Raw genomic sequence first — 23,035 nt, 5'->3', positions numbered from 1 at the left:
ACAGAAGAGTATAATTGAGAACCTTTACACTGAATTAACACATTCTCTAACAAAATTCCTTAACAAACTGGAGTTGAGTCTTATAAAATGTAACCCTAAAAAAAAATATAAATAAAATAAATTTGAAAAAAATGTAACACTGGTACTAGACAGATTTTTTTTTGTACCAGTGATTTTAATGTAAAATATTAACTTGAATATTTTTATTGAAACATCCTCCAAAAAGAAATATCATCTTTAAACACATCTAATCCAGAAGTGGCTTTATTCTAACGAATGGGAAGTTTATAATCTATGATACAGATAATACTTTAGAAGACTCAAGGTTAAATGACCACATATAAACTATCCTTCAGGTATTTAAATTCTTAATGTCTCATGTCAGAAATATCCCATGAAAACTTCCTTTATTTCTAAAGATTATACATAGTTGAATGGATTCTACCTTTTTGCCATATTTGAGCTAAATGGACCAAGAACTTATTACCTCCTAAAACAATATTTGGTCCTATTGCTTCCAAACTACCACAAGCAAAATTCCAATAACCAGAACATTTGCTGTGTTCCATAGGCATATGGAGTGTTTTATTTAAGCTGTTTCTAAGAATTGTGCTTAAAAGGTTTTACGTGGAACATTCAAGCTTATCTTAATGAACAGTCTAGTCTTTGAGAGATCATGTATCATCAAGGTCTGTAGAGTTTTCATTGTCATTTGCAACAAGAGCTTCTCTGTTCTCGTAAGTCCAGAAGCCATTCAGATCAATTAGAATGGTGGTGACTGTGTCTCCTTGATTACTGTTGATTAAATCCTGAAGAGAGATTTTCAAAGGATCCTTTGGTTTAACCATGTCAAAGATTTCATCCTGCAAGAGAGAAAAAAAAAAAAAACACAATGAAATCTGTTATCAGGCAGCCCAGGTGGCTCAGCAGTTTAGTGCCGCCTTCAGCCCAGGGCCTGATCCTAGGGACCCGGGATCGAGCCCCACATCAGGCTTCCTGCATGGAGCCTGCTTCTCCCTCTGCCTGTGACTCTGCCTCTGTGTGTGTGTGTGTGTTTCTCATGAATAAATAAATCTTAAAAAAAAAAATCTGGTATCTGACCCACTAAATTTCTACCATATAGTAATGTGAAATTCAACGCTGGCACTTGAGTTTATGTAAAATTTTTTTTGTAGTTTTTTTTTTTCCTGCTAATTCATACACAGGCAGTCTCCTTTTCTCTATGTACAATCACAATTTTATTGGAGGATTCCTTAGGTATGTAATAGCTATCCCTCATCTAAAAAAAGAAACAATGAACTATTGGGACTTCAAGATAAAAAGCTTTTGCACAGCAAAAGAAACAGTCAACAAAACTGACAACCTACAGAATGGGAGAAGATATTTGCAAATGACCTGTCAGATAAAGGGCTAGTATCCAAAATATATAAAGAACTTATTAAACTCAACAGCAAAGAAACCAACAATCCAATCATGAAACGGGCAAAAGACATGAACAGAAATCTCACAGAGGAAGACATAGACATGGCCAACAAGCACATGAGAAAATGCTCTGCATCACTGGCCATCAGGGAAATACAAATCAAAATCACAATGAGATACCACCTCACACCAGTGAGAATGGGGAAAATTAACAAGACAGGAAACAACAAATGTTGGAGAGGATGTGGATAAAGGGGGAACCCTCTTGCACTGTTGGTGGGAATGTGAACTGGTACAGCCACTCTGGAAAACTGTGTGGAGGTTCCTCAAAGTTAAAAATAGATCTGCCCTATGACCCTGCAATTGCACTGCTGGGGATTTACCCCAAAGATACAGATGCAGTGAAACGCCGGGACACCTGCACCCCGATGTTTATAGCAGCAATGTCCACAGTAGCCAAACTGTGGAAGGAGCCTTGGTGTCCATCGAAAGATGAATGGATAAAGAAGATGTGGTCTATGTATACAATGGAATATTACTCAGCCATTAGAAACGACAAATACCCACCATTTGCTTCAATGTGGATGGAACTGGAGGGTATTATGCTGAGTGAAGTAAGTCAATCAGAGAAGGACAAACATGGTCTCATTCATTTGGGGAATATAAAAAGTAGTGAAAGGGAATAAAGGGGAAAGGAGAAAAAAATGAGTGGGAAATACCAGAAAGGGAGACAGAATATGAGAGACTCCTAACTCTGGGAAACAAACAAGGGGTGGTGGAAAGGAGGTGGGTGGGGTGACCGGGCACTTGATGGGATGAGCACTGGGTGTTATGCTATATGTTGGCAAATTGAACTCCAATAGAAAAAAAAAAAAATTAAAAAACAAAACAAAACAAAAAACTGAGGTTCAGACTTTAATCCAAGCTAGCATAGCTAATTAGTGGCAAAACTAATGCACTGTTCTTTGAATATGTGTTACGTATCTTAAAACTTTTTTATTGTCTTCTAATTGGTGGTAAAGCAAGGTCTTGCTTTAAGTGCAAACTCAGCTTCCAAAGCCAAGACAGTGACAAAGCTTCATTTCCAATATAGATGTCAACCTTTTATACTCTGGATCTAAAATGGGTGGTTAGTGGGGGAGGTTCAGTTTTAAAGAATTAATCATCCAGAATGACCATAAAATTATGCTAAAATTTACTGGAACAGATGGAAAAACTTCTCTACTTTGAGGTATACTGTAGGAGTATTTATAAGGAATTCGGTATATGTTTTCTAATCTTTTTGTAGTAAAATTACTCAGGATTTAGTAGCATTTAAGGAGGCAAATTATATTTAAAAAAAAACAATTTGAGGTGCCTGGGTGGCTTAGTCAGTTGGGCATCTGACTCTTGATTTCGGCTCAGGTCATGGTCTAAGTGTCATAAGACCAAGCTCTGCACTGAGCACAGAGTCTGCTTGTCACTCTCCCTTCCCCTGCTTGTGCACTTTCTCTCGAAAAATAAGTAAAATCTTTTTTTAAAAAAAAGATTAAAACAATTCAGGTAAATTAAAGGTACAAGGTTTTAGTCTTGTATGTTTATGAAACTTCCTTTTCAAGCTTAGAGGCAATTTAAAATTACTAGTTCTTAGGTTGCCTATTGCATAGCTTCAGATTTGTCTCATTTATATTAAACCATAACAGCCCTTTATCTTACACTTAATTAAAACTGGATGGGTTATTTTATTACATTATTTAACCTAAATCTCTACTGGACACTGTATGTTTTTCACAGAAGTCCGACTATTAAAATGAAGTATTAGCATGTGTTTCAAATAGTGGTAGTTTTCATATTGTAGGATTGGTATCTCCTTAATAATAGCAAGCAAGCGGGATCCCTGGGTGGCGCAGCGGTTTGGCGCCTGCCTTTGGCTCAGGGCGCGATCCTGGAGACCCGGGATCGAATCCCACGTCAGGCTCCCGGTGCATGGAGCCTGCTTCTCCCTCTGCCTATGTCTCTGCCTCTCTCTCTCTGTATGACTACATAAATTAAAAAAAAAAAAAAAAAAAAAAAAAAATTTTAAAAAATAATAGCAAGCAAACAAGCAAGACCTTTGAAGTAAATTTTAAAAGTACCCAAACCTAAATACAGCTGACCCTTGCAAACACAGGTCTGAAATGCATGGGTCCAATAAAACATGGATATTTTTGATAAATACAGTATACTGTAAATGCATTTTCTTTTCCTTATAATTTTCTTTCTCAAGCTCTATTTTTAAGATATAGTATATAAAACATATATAAAATGTGTTGTTAACTATGTTACTGTTTATTTGAGGCTTCTACTCAACAGCAAGCTATGAGTAACTAGTTTTTGGGGAGTTCTACATGGATTTTCAACAGCATGTGGGTGGTGGTTGCCCCTAATTCTCATGTTGTTTTAAGGGTCAAGTGTAGTTACCAAGATAAAAATGAATTTTACACTGGAATGGGCTGCCAAAGGATGCAGGCTCTACTGATTCTCTTCATTTTCAATCAAAATGAATGAATGCTTCCAATGAAAAATAGTCTGACAATGCTAAAATTATAAACTATACAAATCATTAGTCCAAGTGTGGTCTGCATTTCTAATGATTTGAATACAGATTCAGAACAAGTAACAGCAAATACTTGATTTGGTTCAGTACTTCATATTCTAGGTTTCTTTCTTACAAAATTTCATTTAATATACATGATTCTATGGTATTGTGTATGTTATTTTTTAAAAGATTTATTTAGAGAGTATGTGTGTGCGTGCGCACATGAGAGGGAAGGGGGGAGCAGATAGAGCCTGATGCGGGCTCAATCCCAGGACCCCAAGATCATGACCTGAGCCATAAATCAACTGGTGCCCAAACTGGTAGGTATTATGTAAGAAAAGGTAGGGGGTGCCTGGCTGACTCAGTCGGTAGAGCATGCGGTGCCTGATCTTAGTTATCGGGAGAGTCCAAAAGCCCCACACTGGGTGTAGAGCTTAATACTTAAAGAAAAGGTAACCTTGACATCTTGAAATGAAACAGGATCTTGTCCATGGATTTTCATTAGTTCCTGTATGGCCTGTATGGGTAGAAATAAGTCTGTAAATAAAAAAATAGAACACAGCCCCCTTCCTGTCCCATGTCCCCTTTCTAGTCCCACTTCCTTTCCTATCAGACCACAAGCCTTATCACTTTGACCACTCTTGCTAATGTTCCCAGCTTCCTTGACCTTGCTTCACATTCAGTTAGCAAAACTTAAACAATGATCAGTGTGACCATCAACCTTTCTAGATCTTTATCTTGCTATTAAGAATTCCAGAAAAATGTATACAAGACTGCAGATTATTGCTACTATATAGGAATGGTCTCCAACCCCAGATGGGTCTTTACATGGCCTAGCAATTATTTTGTTATGCCCAATTCTTGCATTTTCCAGGAATGTTGTTCATACCTTCACCATTCTTTAAGATACCCAATCTGCCACCTCTGCCTCCCACCCTATACTTTGCCTTGTAGTTGACAGAAAAAGAAGTGGAGGTAAGCCTCCCTCAGACTCTTTTATAACCTTTAACAAAAACAACAACAAAAAAACAAGACCCCCCCACGCCTCCCCCCCACCAAACAACCCACTAACAGAAGAAACTACTGTGATCCAGTTGGACTAATAAGTATTTTAGGCAAGAGTCATTCACTAGAAAATGTGCAGCTTAAAATTCTTGGTAAATAGTCAAATATGTCGCAGATGCAGCTACTCTGTATGTGGTGCCACTGATATCACTGTGTGCATAGGGAATCTCTTTGAAGTAGGTGAGAATCTGAGTATATACTCACAGCTACTAGTATAGTAGACCTAGAGATAGGATCTAGAGTGCATGAGCTGGGCCAGCCTTTATCACTGGGATACTGATGTACAAACATTCTATGAACAGCTTACGACTGCAGGACTCAGCACCAGTAAGTCCTTACCTTAATCCATACAATCAAGCCAAAATACTTTGATAAAATAAATTCATGTATAAAATATTTTGAAAACAAAATTTAATATTCTAAGATACTGTAAAGAAATTCTTATGTGAGAGGATTGAGTAATTTCCAAAATATATTTGTTTTTCTAAAACTGAATTTTCATTTAATAGGTCTGCCTAAAGTGGGACATCCATATGATGAGTTGGTATTCTCAGACTGGCCACCGATTGAATTTTTAAAAAATGTATCCTAATACTGTGATTGTAATTTATCCTAATGTTTATAGTCATTACTACCTAGGAAATCATTTTGGAAGTTTACAGAATTTAACATGAAACTATGAATTTTATATACTATGAAACACAGAAACCAAATAGTTATTTTTAAAGTATCCCAAATTTTAATTTTTAAAAATTTTTAAGGTTTTATTTATTTATTTAACAGAAAGGGAGAGTACGTGCGTGCTAGCCAGAGAGCACAAGCAGGGGAAGAGCAGAGGGAGAGGAGGAGCAGGCTCTCCACTGAGCAGGGAGCCCAATGTGGGGCTCAATGCCAGGACCCTGAGATCATGACTTGAGCTGTAGGTAGATGCTTAACCAACTGAACCATTCAGGCACCCCTAAAGCATCCCAGATTTTTAAATGGAAAAGGAAAAGCCTCTGGGGAAAAATGTTTCATGACAAAGATGTGAAAATGTCATTTTTGTTTAAAAAAAGTCATTTCTCCCTACTGTTGTGTTAACCATATAAAAATCAGTCTTCTAAAAATTTGCTATAGAAATAAGATGAGAGAGTGAAATACTACCGTATAAAACTATGCCACCAAACAGAGAAGTCACCAGATTTAGGAAATGATTTATCTTAAAAGGGCAGTCATTCCTACTTTTATACTTTGTGTATGTGAATGCTTATCAGATAAGATACAGTAAAATTTCCTTCAAGACTCATCATGCTATTCACAAAATAAGCACTTTAGCAAATCTGTTTTCATGCTGAAATGCAGCATGCAATAATTTTAAAATTATTACAATAAGTAATTTTTATTTTGTAGCACAGCGTTTAATAGTACTACCAAAGTCTGCAAAACCTCTACCTTTTCTGAACTGTTTAATTGAAGCTTCTGAAGGATTTTACATACTAGTTTTGATCACAAAAGCACAGACTTTCTCATGTATGTCTCAGTCTCCAATGGCCAGTATAGCCCGACACATATTTTACACTTTTGTGTTCTACAACTAATCAAATCAACTTTTAGTCTATTTTAGTCTATTTTAAAAATAGAAAAAAAAAAGACTTGATTTTCTTCTAAAATCTGCTAGTAAATTGGGGTGCCTGTGGGGCTTAGGTGGTTAATTAAGTGTCCGACTCTCGATTTCAGCTCAGGTCTCAATCTCAGGGTTAGGAGTTCAAGCCCCATGTTGGACTCCATGCTGGGCATGCATGGAGCCTACTTAAAAATATTAATAATAAAATCTGTTACTAAACCTTTTTATTAAATTTAAACATCACAAGTTAGATAAAATTGCTACTAAGTAGATAATTTAAATAAAAAATGTAAGATATCTTAAGGAACAATGACTCATTTACAGAAATGAGACTTACCCTAAAGAAGTAATTAAGTGAAAAGACATTCAGATATCCTTTGTTCTCAATATCAAGTAATTTGAAAATATACTGCAGAGCTGCAGGTTCTTTTCGATTTTCTAACGCAAGAACAAAGTCCAGGTAGGTCTTATAATCCTATAAAGAAAAGAATAGCCTTCTTTGGAATTAACTTTTCAAGTGAATAGTGATTTGAAGCTGTATTACAATCAAAGATGGTAATTTTTAAAATATGAAATGAGATATTCATTTGTATACTTGGTTTCTAAAAATTCTACATAGCAGTTAATCTATACAGGACAGTTCTGGGGATACATTTTCTTATGAGAGAGTTGCTGTCTTAAGGAGTAACTTAATTTTATCATGCCTTTGAAATGGACAAGACAGCGACTAAACTATTATATAATGCCACTAAATTAGTATCTTCATTTCAGTGTGGTCAGTTTGGGGGAAAAAAAGTTCATCTGGAATGAAGAGAATATTTAAATAGTTATTTTGAAATTTATTTAAACATTTTAAAATCAGATGATTTCCAGTAAGAAGCCATCTTAAGACTACCCAATACTCTACAGTGAACTGAAACTTTTCTCACCCAAAAAAAGGCAAAACACAAATGAAAGCTAGAAAGACATGAAGAGAATATAGCAAGTTTTCTCTACAAAAAAGGGATACTCAGATGACTTTTTTTGCATAGTGAAAAGAACACTGGAGATTCCACTAAGAAAAAATTTTATATTCTTGTAAGTATTTTTTTAGGCTAACATTAAGAATTCCTTTTTGCATAAATTGCAGTATAAAGGCTCATCATGGTCTAGGTCCATCCAAAGTTGTAGCTGTACAGTTGTGACTGTATTGGCCAGAAGTCATTAGCATACTATAAGTTCTTCATTGTCGACTATAGACAGCTATAGGAGTCACAAAGCAGAATTTCTGCACCTGTTTCCTCTTTTCCTATACTGCTGGCTAAAAATGGTGTTCTTTAGAAAATGGCTGTTCAAGTGATAAAACATAAAACCCCAATTCTTTTCTGACAATATGACCATTTCTTACATATCATTGGTTTGGCAATTTATCACATCTTTTTTTTTAATATATATTTTATTTATTCATGAGAGAGAGAGAGAGAGAGGTAGAGGTAGAGACAGTCAGAGGGGGGGAAGCAGGCTCCATGCAAGGAGCCTGATTTGGAACTTGATCTCCTAGATCAGGCCCTGGGCTGAAGGCGGAGCTAAACTGCTGAGCCACCCAGGCTGCCTAATTTATCACATCTTTAACACGTTTTTAATAACAAGGATGGTGATTTTAAGATGCTATTTAGGACTTCCTTAACTATAGTAGCATTGTTGTGATAAAAGGGCAGGTGCATGTTAATCAGCAGCTGCTAATATACCCACTTTCAGAAAGTAATACAACCTGATTCTTAGATTTAAATCACAGCATCTGTGGTCAGATAGTGTACCTATCCTGAAAACAGTCAAGGATTTGCCAACTTCAGATTTCACCCCCCCCCCATCCATACTTCTTAGAGGAGGTGGGCAGGGGAGATGGGCTAAATGAGTGATGGGCATTAAGAAGAGTACTTGTTGGGATGAGCCCTGGGTTACAGTTGTATTAAGTGATGAATCACTAAGTTCTATATCTGAAACTAATATTATACTATATGTTAACTAACTGGAATTTAAATAAAACTTGAAACATTAAAAAAAGAGATACACTGATAATGAACAAAATATACAAATTTTATATTTGTCCTGAGACTATGTTTTTAAGTAAATTTACCTTAAGATCAAGGACTCCAAAACTCACAATTTGATTAGTTCAGGTTTTTAAAGATACTGGTATAAAAAAATGCTGGTATAAAAAAGATACTGGTATAAAATCACATCAAGAAAAAGGTTTGTGGAAACTGTGGGAGCCTAAATTTTTAAAAATTATCAGAGATTTAAACTACTACCATTTCTCCATCATAAGTCAGACACTCCTGGAAAACGCGATCTAAGAAGACGTTGGTCATGGTTGCTGTTCCATAGCGGGAGAGTTCTTCTTTACTGAGCATACCATTGTGATCCTTATCAAGATTCAAATACTGGCCTTGGGAAGAAAAATGGTAAAAAGATATTTATGACCAAAATAAAATTCTAATTAGAGGACAAATAAATAAATACAAAAAGTTCTTTTTATTGGTTAATACTTTGGTTTTCAAACTATATTAGGGTAGTGCCCTAAGATCAGTTATCCCTGTACTGTCTGTCACAACACCCCTTAAGCTTTGCATAAAGCCATGACCTTTGGGGCTATTTCCATCATTATTTGTTTTCAGTTTGCAACCTTTTAGTACTTTCCTAGGTTTCAAAATTAAACAGGAGTCAATAAAAAGCACTGAAATGCTGGCTCTTGAGAGATGAAGGATGCCAAGATGAGTCAGAAGGCCACCCAACATAAGAATGTAGCACTCTAATAAAATTAAGGGAAAAAGGAAACAATCCTTAGAATACCTGCCACTGTGGACACTGATAGCAGTGGCATTTTATCACAATGCAAGATAATTACATTCTGTATGTTCTATTAAAGAGTAAGAAAATGACAAGTAAATTTTAGTAATCTAAAATATTAGCTCTTGGGCAGCCCTGGTGGCTTAGCAGTTTAGCGCTGCCTTCAGCCCAGGGTGTAATCCTGGAGTCCCGGGATCGAGTTCCATGTTGGGCTCCCTGCATGGAGCCTGCTTCTCCCTTCTCCTGTCTCTCTCTCTCTCTCTCTCTCTCTCTGTCTCTCATGAATAAATAAAATAAAATAATAAATAAAATAAAATATTAGCTCTTAAGGTAATTAGAATACTTTCATCCTAAGGTAAACTAGCTTGTGTATAAAACTGTCCTTTGAATACTAATTAACTGAGGAATGGATCATTCAAATTTTAGAATTATGACAGGAACCATACCATATACCCTTAGGGCAGAAGGTGCAGAAAACCAATTAGTTTCTTGACTTTCCTTGGACAGTTCCTCATCCCTTAACTAAATAAACACAGAGATATAATTAGAAGATAGTAACTGTCAAGTAATATAATTAAGTATTTAAAAAACAGACTTACCTCCAATAAATCATCTAGGAAGCTGCATGCTAAAATATCTTGAATTTTAATCTTCCCTTTAAAGAAAAAACACAATTTTTAAAAAAGAGGAAAATTTTATAAAGGTATTATTTTAGAAGAGTAATCACACAATTGACCTCTTAAGCCTTCATATTTCTCATCGAGAACAAGTCTCCAGTATATTACATATCAGGGATAACAAATCATATCAGAATAACTGGCTGCTTAGAACTGGAAGGATCCATTGGTTATCCAGTTTGTACATTACTTTAGAGATGAAGAAACTAAGAGGTTAGGTGACATGGCTGGTTCTAGTTGGTGCAAGTAAATCATAAAAGATCTTTACATATTAAAGACGATGTGTTAGAAAAATGACATTTTCAAGACTTTTCTCTAGTAACTGAGATTTAAATAATATCTTTTTAATATCTAAGAATTTCTTTTACCTGTTCTCAGAGGGTCTAAAAAGAAGAAGAACTTCCTAACTGCTGTACAAACATAAAAGGAGTAAAAAGACTTTTCCAGCCCATCTAATTGTGGCAAGGTAGGGATAAGTTCCAGTATGTAGTTTTCTAAGTCCTGAAAGAACAAAACAAATCAAGACATTAAAGTGTTAACTGTCTGATCTTATTTCTTCATTAGATACTCGAATGTTGGATTTCAATCCCAAAAAGTATCCAGTTATTAATAGTATATTAATGATAAAATCTAACTATTGTTAGTGGTAAAAACTAATATTACGTTTTACCAATTTGCTTTTTATTTCAATTTTAACATTTTTGAATGAGCAATACATTTTACATAATTCCAAATTCAAAAGGAACAAAAAAGGGGTGCCTGGGTGGCTCAGGTCATGATCCCAGGGTTCTGGGACTGAGGCCATTATTTGGCTCCCTGCTCAACAGGGAGCCTACTTCTCCCTCTTCCTCTGCCGCTCCCCCTGCTTGTGCTGTCAAATAAATAAATAAAATCTTTAAAAAAAAAAAGGACTTCTTTTTTAAAAATAGCTATGTATTATTTCACTGTTTAGAGGTACTATAATCCATTTAACTAGTCTATTGATGGACATTTAGGTTCTTTCTAATCTTTTGCAATATTAAAAATAATACTATAAGGGCACCAAGATAATTTTTCATTCATAGATGTTATGAGAGAATATGGATATAATTTTTGTAAGTGATATTGCTAAGTCAAAGAATGTGCCTGTTTATAATTCTGACAGGCACTGGCAAACTTCCCACCTCCCCCAAAAAGGCCACCTCCATTTTATACTCCCACCAGCAATGTGAAGGCTAAACCGACAGTTCCCAAATTGTTCCCCAGGAATGCTTCAGTAAACTCTTAGGGGTGCAGCAGGATATTTAAAAAACAGTGACATCTGCCAGAGAGTACACAATCAATATATGTTGCCATGAGCTAGAGCTACGAGCTCAAAGTAGTTCACATTTTCAACACTAATGGAGATATATGCTTTCTTTTTTTTAAAGATTTATTTATTTATTCATTCAGAGAGAGCGAAGAGAGAGGCAGAGACACAGGCAGAGGGAGAAGCAGGCTCCATGCAGAAAGCCCAATGTGGGACTCGATTCTGAGGCTCCAGGATCACACCCCGGGCTGCAGGCAGCGCTAAACCGCTGCGCCACGGGGGCTGCCCGAGATATATGCTTTTTGATGACATCAATCTTTGCAAAGGTAGTTTCTTGACGGTTCCTGTGACAAAGCAAGTACTACACAAACGTGTGGAACAAAGCAAGTACTACACAAACAGGAAGGGAGGATGACTATTCAATCTAACTGCCAGGTTTGACTGGCCATACAGTGTGCCCCCTGGGCACAGATTCCATTAGTATTTGTAATTTAAGAATGAAGCAAAAATATTACTTACTTTCAACTTATGTGTATTTTTCTTCAAATGGCTAATATAGTAATAATCTTAATGAATACTTACTAAATTGTTTAGAACTAACAAATGGAACTTTTAGGTATTTCTTTTGATTTAGAGGCACTATGCAAAAATTACTGAGATGCTAAGGGCCCCATGAATTGAGAGTTTGGGAAATCGTGGCCTATTTTATATTCCCTTATTAAGCATTATCAAACTTTCTTTGTCAGCCTGAAAAATTCCTGGCCCTAACATTTATAACACTTATGAGTAACCAACAGTTTTCCTCTGTTTCTTCAATGGTTTTTAATCCTATTAAAACATTACATTCTTTTAATTTTCTCCTTTGAAAAGCTGTTTTTAAAAGTTGGAGGAAAAATCTAAAAAGGAATTTTTGTGGTCAATATATTTTTTTGTGGTCAATATACATTTTAAAAGATTTTTAGTAACACATTATTTGTAAAAACAAACAAAAGCAGAGAAACAAAAACTAATAATCACCTGTAATCCCAACAGGCAGTGATAACTACTGTTAAAATTTTGGTGTCTATTGTAGTTACTAAAGTAGGCAAATACTTACAGATTCCCGAAGGTACCCTTGTCCAGCAACATCATATAAACTGAGTCCTATTCTTGTCTGATGAAGCCAAACTGATAATAAAGAAGATGCAATTTTAAGATCTGTCCTTTACCATAAAAGGAGATAAACAGCTAGATTAGTGGGACAAACTAATAACTCTACAAACATACTTCTTCACACACGTTACTTATTCAGTAACCCCAAAGTTATTTGTAACAAAATAGACAATTTTTTTTTTTTTTTTAATTTTCTTGAGAACTTTATTCAGCAAAGAATCCCCCCAAATGATTCAAACAGCCATATAAGTTCTCTTTCACTCTATGGACGTGTGCGTACATATAGATACTACACTAGCACTTTAGAACATTTCCTGAGCCGCTCTCTCCCGTTGTCTACTTATATTTTAACCAAAGTTTACAGGGAAATAGCTGGAGCAACTGTTTCAAAAAACTTATCTCCAATAACATATCAGCAGTTAAGGCCAGGAGGCAGTGTTTTCTTCCCATTTCCTGAGGCTTTTTAACATAGTCATGTTGATTTCTGCTTCTGCCTCCTGACTCAACTGCAGTCTGAGTTCACCACTCAAAAACCTTTAAGTAACAGAGTCACCTGATGAGTCACCTGAGAGGATTAATGGCAGATATCAATAATTCTACACTGCCTAAAGTGACAATAAAATTGATGCCCCTGAAAATATTCTTTACCCATTAAACTTGGTGTTCCACCAGAAAGGGACAGTGAATGTAATGTTATGCCTATAAATAAAGGTGCATTTATTCTTACTCTACTGAGGTTAATTACTCTGACTAAAAATTAAAGATGGTACACATTAAGACTTCACAGATCATTATGGAACTTATAGGAATCATAACTCCAGGTTGTTTAATAAAAGCTCCTTGAATCTGATGCTACAATTCTGAGTTTGGAACTATCCTCTCAGGCAACTCAACCTGTAATACAGCTGACCCTTGAACAATACAGGTTTGAACTGTGTGGGTCAACTTATACACGTCCTCCCCCCTCCCATAAGTACAGTATGGTACTGTAAATATATTTTTTCTTCCTTATGAGTTTGTTTGTTTCTTCCTTCCTTCCTTTCTTTTTCTTTTTAAGTAATCTCAACATTCTATGTGGGGCTCAAACTCCGAGCCCCGAGATCAAGAGTTGCATGCTCCATTGACTGAGTCAGCCAGGAGCTCCACCTCACAATTTTAATAACTTTTTCTCTTGCTTACTTAATTGTAAGAATATAGTATATAATATGTATAACATATAAAACATGTGTTAATCAACTGTTTATGTTATTCGTAAGACTTCCAGTCAACAACAGGCTATTAAGAGTTTTTGGGGAGTCAAAACTTATACTCAGATTTTCTACTGCACAGGATGTCAGTGTCCCAACCCCTTCAAAGGTCAACTGTATATTGGTAAAATAGAATTACTAGCCAATTACATTATAACTCTTCAGTTTTTGATATATAGCTCTTAGCTAGTATATTTAGGATACATGTTTTGGTTTTGTAATAATGGTTTAGAATAATGAACCCAAATTTATAGTAGAAAATCTCAGCTCTAGTAAGTTCTAGGACAATCAAAATAATAATAATAAAAAAATCTGGGTCAAAAGATAAGAAATTCTACTATTCAGGGGCTCAGTCAGTTAAGTATCCAACTCCTCATTCTGACTCAGGTTATGATCTCAGGGTTGTGATATCCTTCTGGGCATGGAGTCTGCTTGGGATTCTCCCTCTGTTCCAATACCTCTCCCCATGCTGGGTAATGTGTGCTCTCTCGCAAAAAAAAAAAAAAAAAAAAAGAAAAATTCTGCTATTTATTCAAACTTACTAAGAGAGTTGTTTCACATAAAAGGAATACTGTAAAAGCATGTACCAAAACCTCATTGATTCCCAGATTAGAGTTTAAACACAATAAAAATGAAATCACCTTTTCTCATGACATAATTGAAGAACTGCATGATAGAAATTCTTCCATAAGAGTCTGTATGAAGAAGTTTAGCAAAGACTTTTGCTGTGAAAAACTGCCTAAAGAAAGGAAATAAAGATTAATCTGCCAACATAATATAAAAATGACTTCTATACTGAATTAGCAAACAAGAACATGAATTCAAACAATTAAAAATCAAAATGGGGGACGCCCGGGTGGCTCAGCGGTTCAGCGTCTACCTTTGGCTCAGGGCGTGATCCCAGTCTGGGGATCGAGTCCCACATCGGGCTCCCTATGAGGAGCCTGCTTCTCCCTCTGCCTACATCTCTTCCTCTCTCTCTCTATCTCTCATGAATAAATAAATAAAATCTTAAAAAAAAAAAATCAAAATGAAAAAATTCAAAGTGAGAACCACCGTTCAAAACTTAAAACATTAAGTCATACATCTTCGAATTTTATCATCTAAAGAACAAAAGGTTAAAAAAATCCAAAAAAGAGTAAAAGCATATACTGTTGTAAATAAATATACTGTATATGTAGCTGTGTAGTATAAAAATATACTATATTATAAGCTATTGTTTCTTTTCATAACTTCATACCAATGTAATTTTCTTGACTAAATAATTTTATTAAATTTCACTTATAACTCAAATGGACTCAAATTGTCAACACTGTTGACTTATATTTTCATTGACATTTATTTCATGCATTTAGAATGCTTAACATACCCCTTTGTTAATTATACTATTCTTACTTGCATTTTGGTCCAGCTTTTTCACCAACCTTCAAGAAATTTTCATAATTAATCATTGCTTCCTCTCCAATCATAGGTGGTGTCTGGTGCTTATCCAGCAAAAACCATAAGTTCTTAGGAGAATTGCAAAAATGAAGATGTTACAGTTAACAAAACAAAATTTAACATTCGTAAAATGTGTTATTTCCATTAAAATGATAATATTAAATCTCTGCTATCAGACTAAGATGAATCTCATTCCCTATTATCCTTTTGATTACTAATAACATAATACAAATAGCTGGTGTTTATTGAATGACTAAGTTTAAAGTTTTCACATATGGTACCTTTTTAATCCATATATCTACTTGATGCAGATAAATACTGTTATCCATGTAACAGAAGAGAATGGAAGCACAGAAATGTTAAGTCCATTGCCCAAGATCACAGAGCATGGCTAGGATGTAAACCCCTGAAGTTTGAGCCTAGAGTGGTGGTTCTCGACTTTGGCACCTAGGGACTTAACAAAACAAAACAAAACAAAACACAGTATCTTTAGGAGATGGTGCACAGGCAAGCTCTGTAGATGGTTTTGGTAGGAATCATTGCACAAGGGCTGGTGCATTCACCCACTCTCCAGTAGTGGCTCCATTAAGACATCCTGAGATCCTCTATGACTTTAGTACAAATAAAGAAATGGCTAACCTCCAAAGCAATCTTTAATCCTATTCTTACCTGTAATTCTTCATTATCTAACAGTTCTCTGCTTTTCCTTTGTAGAAAGACAGCTCTGGATTCCTCTCTTAATTTTTGTAGTAAGACTTCATCTTCGGCTGGCAGCTAAAAATACACTAGAGTTAATTTCTACACTTAAATTCTATACTATTATTGGATCGTGTAAAATATATTCGGCCTCATAAAATAACTATATATTGCACTGCCTCAAATTACTTTTTGTATATCAGTTTTGCTTAAGGTTATCATTCATTTAAAAAGTTCATTTAACTAAAAGAAATCCACAGAGAATTCAATGATCAGCAAGGCCAGATCCCTGCCTGGAAAGAGCCCAAGTTTCATCTTAAATTCTTAGAGTACTCTTTTCACTATAACCTTAGACTGACATGGAATTATGTTAGGACTAACTGAAGATGGATGGTCTTAGCAAATATGGCTTTGAGCTTGAATGACCTTACTTCTTGGAGACAGTCAAGGCAGGGTCTATTATGTTCACCTCCTAGGCAGAGGGTCTGCCCACTGGAGTGATTTCTGCAAACAGGGCTTTAAAATGACTCATTCCAGCTTGACTTCAATTTGCTTCAAGGATTTATTTCTTCTTAGTCTATATCTCTGTCCTATTAAATGTGACTAAGTAGCCACAGTCCAAATTGGTTCTTTCATTTCCAAGACCTAAGAAGCCATCCCTCCCATCAAAAGGAATGGAAAAGAGGAAGCATTAGGAGGTAAGGCTGGAGCTGAGACTGTGATGGTGCTCTGGTGCCTAGTCAACCAGCTAATCAGCCAAGGAGAGACGTGGTAACCAAAGATGGTAGGTGGTTTCTCCAAAGCAGTGGGAAGACAGAAGAAGAAACAGAAAGAACATCCCATAAATCTACCTCTACAGCCAGGAAATCATGTGGGATCTGGAAGAGGTCACAAAGAGAAGGAAGAGACAGAAGTGGGGAAAAGGTTGGTACTGGAAGTACAGGAAAGTTGAGTCTTATGCTCAGAAATAGGGTCATGTCAACATCTAAGGGCTGTTTCTGGGTTAGTAAGATACTATTTCATAATCCTGATTAAATGAGATCATGAATATAAAGTGCTCTGAAGTACACTGGCACTCAATAAATGTCAATTCCCTTCCTGCTCCCCCAAACTATTAAAAAATTTCATTGACTTTATAAGAAAATGTGAAACACATAAAGCAGAAGTACATATGATATGATTCCATTGTTGTTAAATACACACATGCACAGAAGTATGGAGAAGGATTCATTTAGAAATATTTATATCTTTGTGCAATGTTATGGGAAAGTATCAGCTGTTTTTTCTCTTTTCCATGACAACGTGGATTAGTCATATAATTCTTTTTTTCTTTTAAAGATTTTATTATTAAGTAATCTCTACACTCAACATGGGCTTGAACTCACAACCCCAAGATCAAGTCACATGTTCTACCGACCTGGGGGCAGCTGGGTGCCCCTGGTCCTGTAATTCTTAAAAGACTGGGAAACGGTATTACAGAAAGGTTTCCAATAAAAATGGTTCATTTGGAAAAGGTTGGTTCTTGAAGAAGTAAGTTATAACTATTTAGATAATTCACTTATATTAATACATTGCTCCTAAATGCAAGTAAAACAATGGTTACTTTCTTTTTTTTTTTTTCCTTTTGGTTACTTTCTTTGTAAATAATGTTATAATTGAGTTTAGAAGGTAACAAGTTTAAGAGACACTCCTCTAAAATTCCACAGTTAACTTTCCATTCTGGTCACATTTTACATAATACTAAGTAGGTCTTATTCTTTTCAGTAGTCTTCAATTTCAGGTTTATGTAAGTAACTTTCTTAAGATCTTCCCATTCTCTTTTTTTCAAAGACTTCTTTATGGTTTAATAAAGGAAATATAATTAAGTGTAACTCTTCAAGTTTTCCATTTTAATCTATTTTTCAGTTTAAACTTCAGCAAAATGTATTACACCTTAGAACATGGGTAAAAGACAAAGTTAAAATGGTGATCAGCCCAGTAAACCTGTCTTTTGAAAAGCCGGACACAAAATCCAACAGAATACCTACTACTAATATCTTAAGAAAAATCAGGAAGGAAAGGCCTCTAATTCAAAGGGGGCCAAGTAACAACTTTGTGTTCTTACACTGATTTATATCACAACTTGAGATTTTACCAATTCCAAAACAATAAGATCAACTACAATGAAATATACAAAATTTAAATTATAATTCTCTATTTATTTATATAAAAAGATTCTGATCCCATTTTAAGAGTTACATTTCAGTTATAAACTCTGTGAGACATTTGCTTAGATACCACTTACCCTATAATAAAACCGGGGAATGGTCTTATAGAATTCATTTGTGTTTTTTCTATCTCCTTTCCATTCTGAGTAGTATTTGGTAAACAAATCCATTTCTTCATCTTTTAATTCTTGTTCACTTTTTTTTCCTGGTAACAAAACAAGTTAAAGGGGGAAAAGCGCTTTTAAAATCATTATTTTTATTTAGCTTTTTATAGAGAGCAGGGAGGAGGAAAAGCAAAGAGAGAACCTTAAGCAGTCTCCACACCCAGTGCGGAGCCCGATGTGGGCTCCATCTTAAGACCCTGAGATCATGACCTGAACTGAAATCAGGAGTTGGACACCCAACTAAGTGAGCCACCCAGGCGTCCCTTAAAATCAGTATTTTTTTACTATCATGTAATTAAGGTGCAAAAAAGACGTTCAAAATTGTCTTTATACACTGAACATCTATCTTGAAACACCAAGAATCACAAACCTCCCCTGCATCTTCAACCACATCTTAGTTGCTCCCTCCACTTCTTTTTACCTCTATACTTGTCTCTTCCTCAAGTCACTACCTCTCTTACAGACCTCTGGCACATTCATGATTATTCCATCAAAATACCACTAAGTACCTACTATGTACAGAACACTCCTAGGTACTGGGGCTAGCGTGGTGAGAAAACAGACATAGGCCTTGACCTCATGAAGTTTCAGCCTTGCAATCACTGTTCCTCTACCTTCCATCTGAAGCATACACCTCAGGATGCTCTTACCCTCCAGCCCGCCTGCTGCTGGCCTACAGCTGTCTCATTTAGTCAGTCCAGTGCACTGGCACACAGTGTTCTTCACCTCAAGGTCCTGCACTCGTCAAGAAGGGATAAACATTTGTGAATAACTGACACCTCAACTCTGAAGAGGGGTCATCTCTGTCACTTGGTTCCATGGCAAGACCACAGGTCTTATCTGCTCCTAAATATACTGAACTTAAATAAAATCTTTTTTTTTTTTTTTTTTAAGATTTTATTTATTCATGAGAGACACACAGAAAGAGAAAGGCAGAGACCCAGGCAGAGGTAGAAGCAGGCTCCCTGCAGGGAGCCTGACGTGGGAATTGATCCCGGGTTTCCAGGATCAGGCCCTGGGCTGAAGGTGGCGCTAAACCAATGAGCCACCCAGGCTGTCCTGAACTTAAATAAAATCTTAAACTCAAATATACTCAGATAATTCTTTTCTCTGGCAATTCAAAACTTGTCATAATAGCTACACTTCAGCCTCATTGCAATTCTTCAATTCTGTGACCTATTTTCTTAATAGTTTATTTTCCACTTCCTGGTCTCACTTCCTTCCAACATGCTTATAGCTGTTGCCCTAAACCTCTATTATGCCCACATTTCTGCCACAGTGCCATGTTAATTTTTAACCTTAGGCTGCACTGTTGATTCTCTCATTTTCTGGCCATTCCCTTTTTGTTAATCTTTCTTCCTCATTTCAACTTTTGTAGTTTGACTTCTAAGTCCCAAATATACGTCACTACCCCAAACATTGCTTTTTTTTTTTTTTTTTTTTTTTAAGATTTTATTCACAAGAGACACAGAGAGAGGCAGGCAGAGGGAGAAGCAGGCTCCCTGCAGGGAGCCTGCTGTGGGACTTAATCTCAGGACCCCAGGATCATGACCTGAGCCAAAGGCAGATGCTCAACCACTGAGCCACCCAGGTGCCCCCAGACATTGCTCTTGAACTCTAAACTCATACATTCAAAACAAAATATTTTCATCCTCACACTCCAACACATCTAACATACATTGCTCACCTTACTACTCTTCTTCTAATTTCATATTTCTATCCCCAGTTAATTGTATTTATCCAGTCACCCAAGCCCAAATCCCAAGAGCAGTTTTCATGATTTCACTCTTTTCCATCCAACATATTCTAGGGACACACATGTATATGTATGAGTGGATGTGTGCCCATGTGTCCATACTTACATACAGCTTTCAACAGAGTGTCAGGGAAAGCCTCACTGAGATGTAATGGTGCAAAAAAACCGAAGAAGGTAAGGAAGCAGGTGATCCAGGTAAATGGAGATGTGCGTACGTACCAGGCAAGGAAATAGCCAGTGCCGGGATCCTAAGATAGGAGTGTGCCTGGTGTATCCAAGGAAGAAGGCAGCCAGTGTGGCTACAGCAGAATGAGGCAGAAGAAAGAGTAGATGAGGGAAGGCAGATAACAGGAGTAAACGCCACTAGGTCATTAGAAAGACAGTGGCTTTTATTCTGGTGAGGAAGAGAGCAACCAGAAGCAATTAGAAGGCTAAGGCAGTGATCCAGGTGACAGATGGTGGTGGCCTGGACCAGGGTGACTGCAATGAAGTGGTTTGGGAGTAAATACTCTGGTTATATTTTCTTTTAAGTCTCAGGATTTTCGGACACACAGGATGTGGATATCAGAGAAAAAGAGCAGTTGAGATCTCCAAAGGTTTTGACCTGAGCATATGGGGAAAGCTATGTGTGAGCAAGTTAGAAAGGAGAGCAGGAGTTCAGTTTTGGACAAGTTAAGATTAAGATACCTATTAGAACCAAGTGGCCATGTCAAGTAGGCAATTACGATATATGAATCTGGCATTTGGAAAACAGACAAAAATTTAGGAGACAAAAATAAATATACGGTATCTAAAGCTGTAAGAATGAATGGCTAATTTCACCATGAAGGTGAGTGTAGCTAGCTCTTGGGCACTTCAATGCTAAGCTGTTGGGGAGAAGAAAACACAAAGACTGAGAAGAGATGGCTGGCCGGTGGGGTAGGAAGAAAACTAAAGGAGTTAAGTCACCCAGAAACCGAGAGGAAAGGATGTTTAGGAGGAGAGTGAACAACTCCATCCCTGGCAGGGACTGCTGGCTGGTCAAGTAAAGTGAGGACTAAACACCGACCACTGGAACAATGGAGATCACTGATGATCCTGACAAAAACAGCACAGATTTAAGCAACAATCCTTTTAACAAAGCATTGGTGTAAGGCGGGGAGCAGGGAAATGAGGCAGAGCTAGAGGCCGAAATAAAGACAAGAAAGTTTCTTTAAGGTGAGAGAAACACCACCATATTCATACACTAACAGGGCTGACTGGGGAAGAAAAATTGATGCAGGAGAGAGGGGACAACTGTAGGAGTGTATCTTCAAGTAGGCAAAAAGGGGATCTAGCATACCAATGAAGGAAAAGCCTTAAATACACATTGTACAACCTAAATGATTTACTTACTATTTTATCTCTCCCAACACTAAAGCTTAAGTTCCACAAGGACTTTTGTCTGTTCTGTTTACTCCTATAGCCTAAAAAAGTTCTTGGCATATAACAGGCACAAACATGGAGAGGATTTAAGAGTGAAGAAGAGGAGAGAGTACAAATACACGTGACTTTTTGGATAAGTTTTCCTATAAGGAGTGCAGAAAAATGCAGCAAAAACTGGAGATGTGAAATGAAATGATTTTTTTTTACATGGAATTATTATAGTTTGTCAGAGCTGATGGAAATGATCCAGTACAGGAGGAAGATTTGATGATACATAAAAGATAAGACAGTGAAGTCACTGGATAAAAGAAAGGGAACAGTATCTAGTGTTGGAGTGGAGGAATTGTCTCAAACAGGAGTGTGGACAGTTCATTTTGAACAGAAAAGCAGAAAAGGCAGAGTTTACAGGCATCTATGGTGGTGAAAGGGCTGACAGAAATGGTTACGTGGAACAGGTGAGGGTTTTCTTTGCTTCGACTTTCTCAAATACATACACAAGTTCATCAACTGAAAACAAGGAGTAGGTAGGACATACCGAAGAACTGGAGGTCTGGAAGATGAGAACTGCCTCAGAGCAGAGGAGAATGAATAGGGAAATGTGGAATATGTGTCAATAAAAACTGAAACACTTACGTGGTTAGTGGACATGAATTCAAAGTGAGGCAATTGTCCATGGTTCCGTTTTTCTCCAGCCACTTTTGGCTGTCCCAAGGGCACGTGTGGAATGAGAAAGATAGTTTTAACCCGGCTGGTTAACAAGCCAGTGTGAAGGAGAAGGAAAAGAATAAGGAAAAATAAATTATGTAATCTAAAATGGGTAAGGGAAGTGAAAAGTGTGAGAGTAAAAAGGCGTAAGACCAATGGATTATAGGTTGTAGTAGGATCGAAGAGCTGTTGGAAGCAGGGTTCTCAATTATTCCTCAAAAGCCGAAGTCAAAGCCACGTGAGTGGTATGATAGCTCTTCTTCATTCCGGAATCCTCCTCCCGGTAAGGCTGGGTCAAACCTCTCAGTGCCCCTTAGCCACGTCCCATCTGCCTTTGTCAAGGGAGCTTTCACAGAAGCGTAAAGTGCGGCTCCCAGTAGCTTCTCCTCCCGGATCTCCCTCAGGAGTTTACGGCCGGCCTATCTCCCAGAGCAGCCCCTCTCAAACTCACTGTTTGTACGGGTGTTGGGCATCGCTAACCGCCGGCGAAGAATCTCTTTCCAGTCCATGGCTGACTCCCGCGCAGCAGCTCCTGCATTTGCTGTTTACTAACCGCTCCACCCCCTACTAGCTCAGACAGCAATCACTGCCCAGCCCCGTAAAGGTCAGGAACGCTCAACCGCCATCTTGGACATGGGCGGAAGTCGGCTAACGAGGCAGGAACCGGTGACAGCCACTGCCGAGAATACGGCCATCACGTTACCCGCAGGGAAAGCCGACTTGAAACAGATGGGAAAAAATGATCTTCTCTGAGGCAGGGCCAAACTTCACCGAGTCCAATTTTAAAGGTGCAAGATAAGGAAACCCGCGTTTTATTTCTCTA

General features: G+C 37.0%; 1 protein-coding gene across 3 annotated transcripts; it reads right to left on the bottom strand.

Moving 5' to 3' along the window:
• Positions 1–559: 559 nt before the first annotated feature.
• Positions 560–23,016, bottom strand: PPP2R3C (protein phosphatase 2 regulatory subunit B''gamma). Of its 3 annotated transcripts, XM_041759398.1 has the most exons (13): positions 22,664–23,016; positions 18,261–18,388; positions 15,950–16,054; positions 15,236–15,348; positions 14,482–14,579; positions 12,538–12,608; positions 10,522–10,654; positions 10,076–10,131; positions 9,923–9,998; positions 8,939–9,075; positions 6,985–7,122; positions 4,437–4,496; positions 560–863 (listed from the first exon to the last, which is right to left on the bottom strand). In XM_041759398.1, the coding sequence occupies exons 1-13, from the start codon at positions 22,719–22,721 to the stop codon at positions 675–677; spliced, it is 1,362 nt and encodes a 453-aa protein (XP_041615332.1). In that variant the 5' UTR covers positions 22,722–23,016; the 3' UTR covers positions 560–674. The 3 variants fall into 3 exon arrangements, with proteins under 3 accessions (XP_041615332.1, XP_041615333.1, XP_041615334.1); XM_041759399.1 differs by lacking the exons at positions 4,437–4,496; positions 6,985–7,122; XM_041759400.1 differs by lacking the exons at positions 8,939–9,075; positions 9,923–9,998.
• Positions 23,017–23,035: the final 19 nt, after the last annotated feature.

The sequence above is a fragment of the Vulpes lagopus genome, chromosome 6, assembly GCF_018345385.1.
Source record: "Vulpes lagopus strain Blue_001 chromosome 6, ASM1834538v1, whole genome shotgun sequence".
Taxonomy (NCBI): Eukaryota; Metazoa; Chordata; class Mammalia; order Carnivora; family Canidae; genus Vulpes; species Vulpes lagopus.
The sequence above is the reverse complement of the archived record's forward strand: the minus strand, read 5'-3'. Positions and strand labels throughout refer to the sequence as shown.

Bases quoted from the DNA above. Each gene is read 5' to 3' on its own strand.
- PPP2R3C (XM_041759398.1), bottom strand. From the start codon at position 22,721: ATGGACTGGAAAGAGATTCTTCGCCGGCGGTTAGCGATGCCCAACACC. The intron at 15,349-15,949 runs GTAAGAATAGGA...AATTCTCCTAAG, and splicing joins TAGATAATGAAGAATTACAG to AACTTATGGTTTTTGCTGGA. The intron at 864-4,436 runs GTTACCTTTTCT...TCTCTCTTGCAG, and splicing joins TTTCATTTCAAGATGTCAAG to GATGAAATCTTTGACATGGT.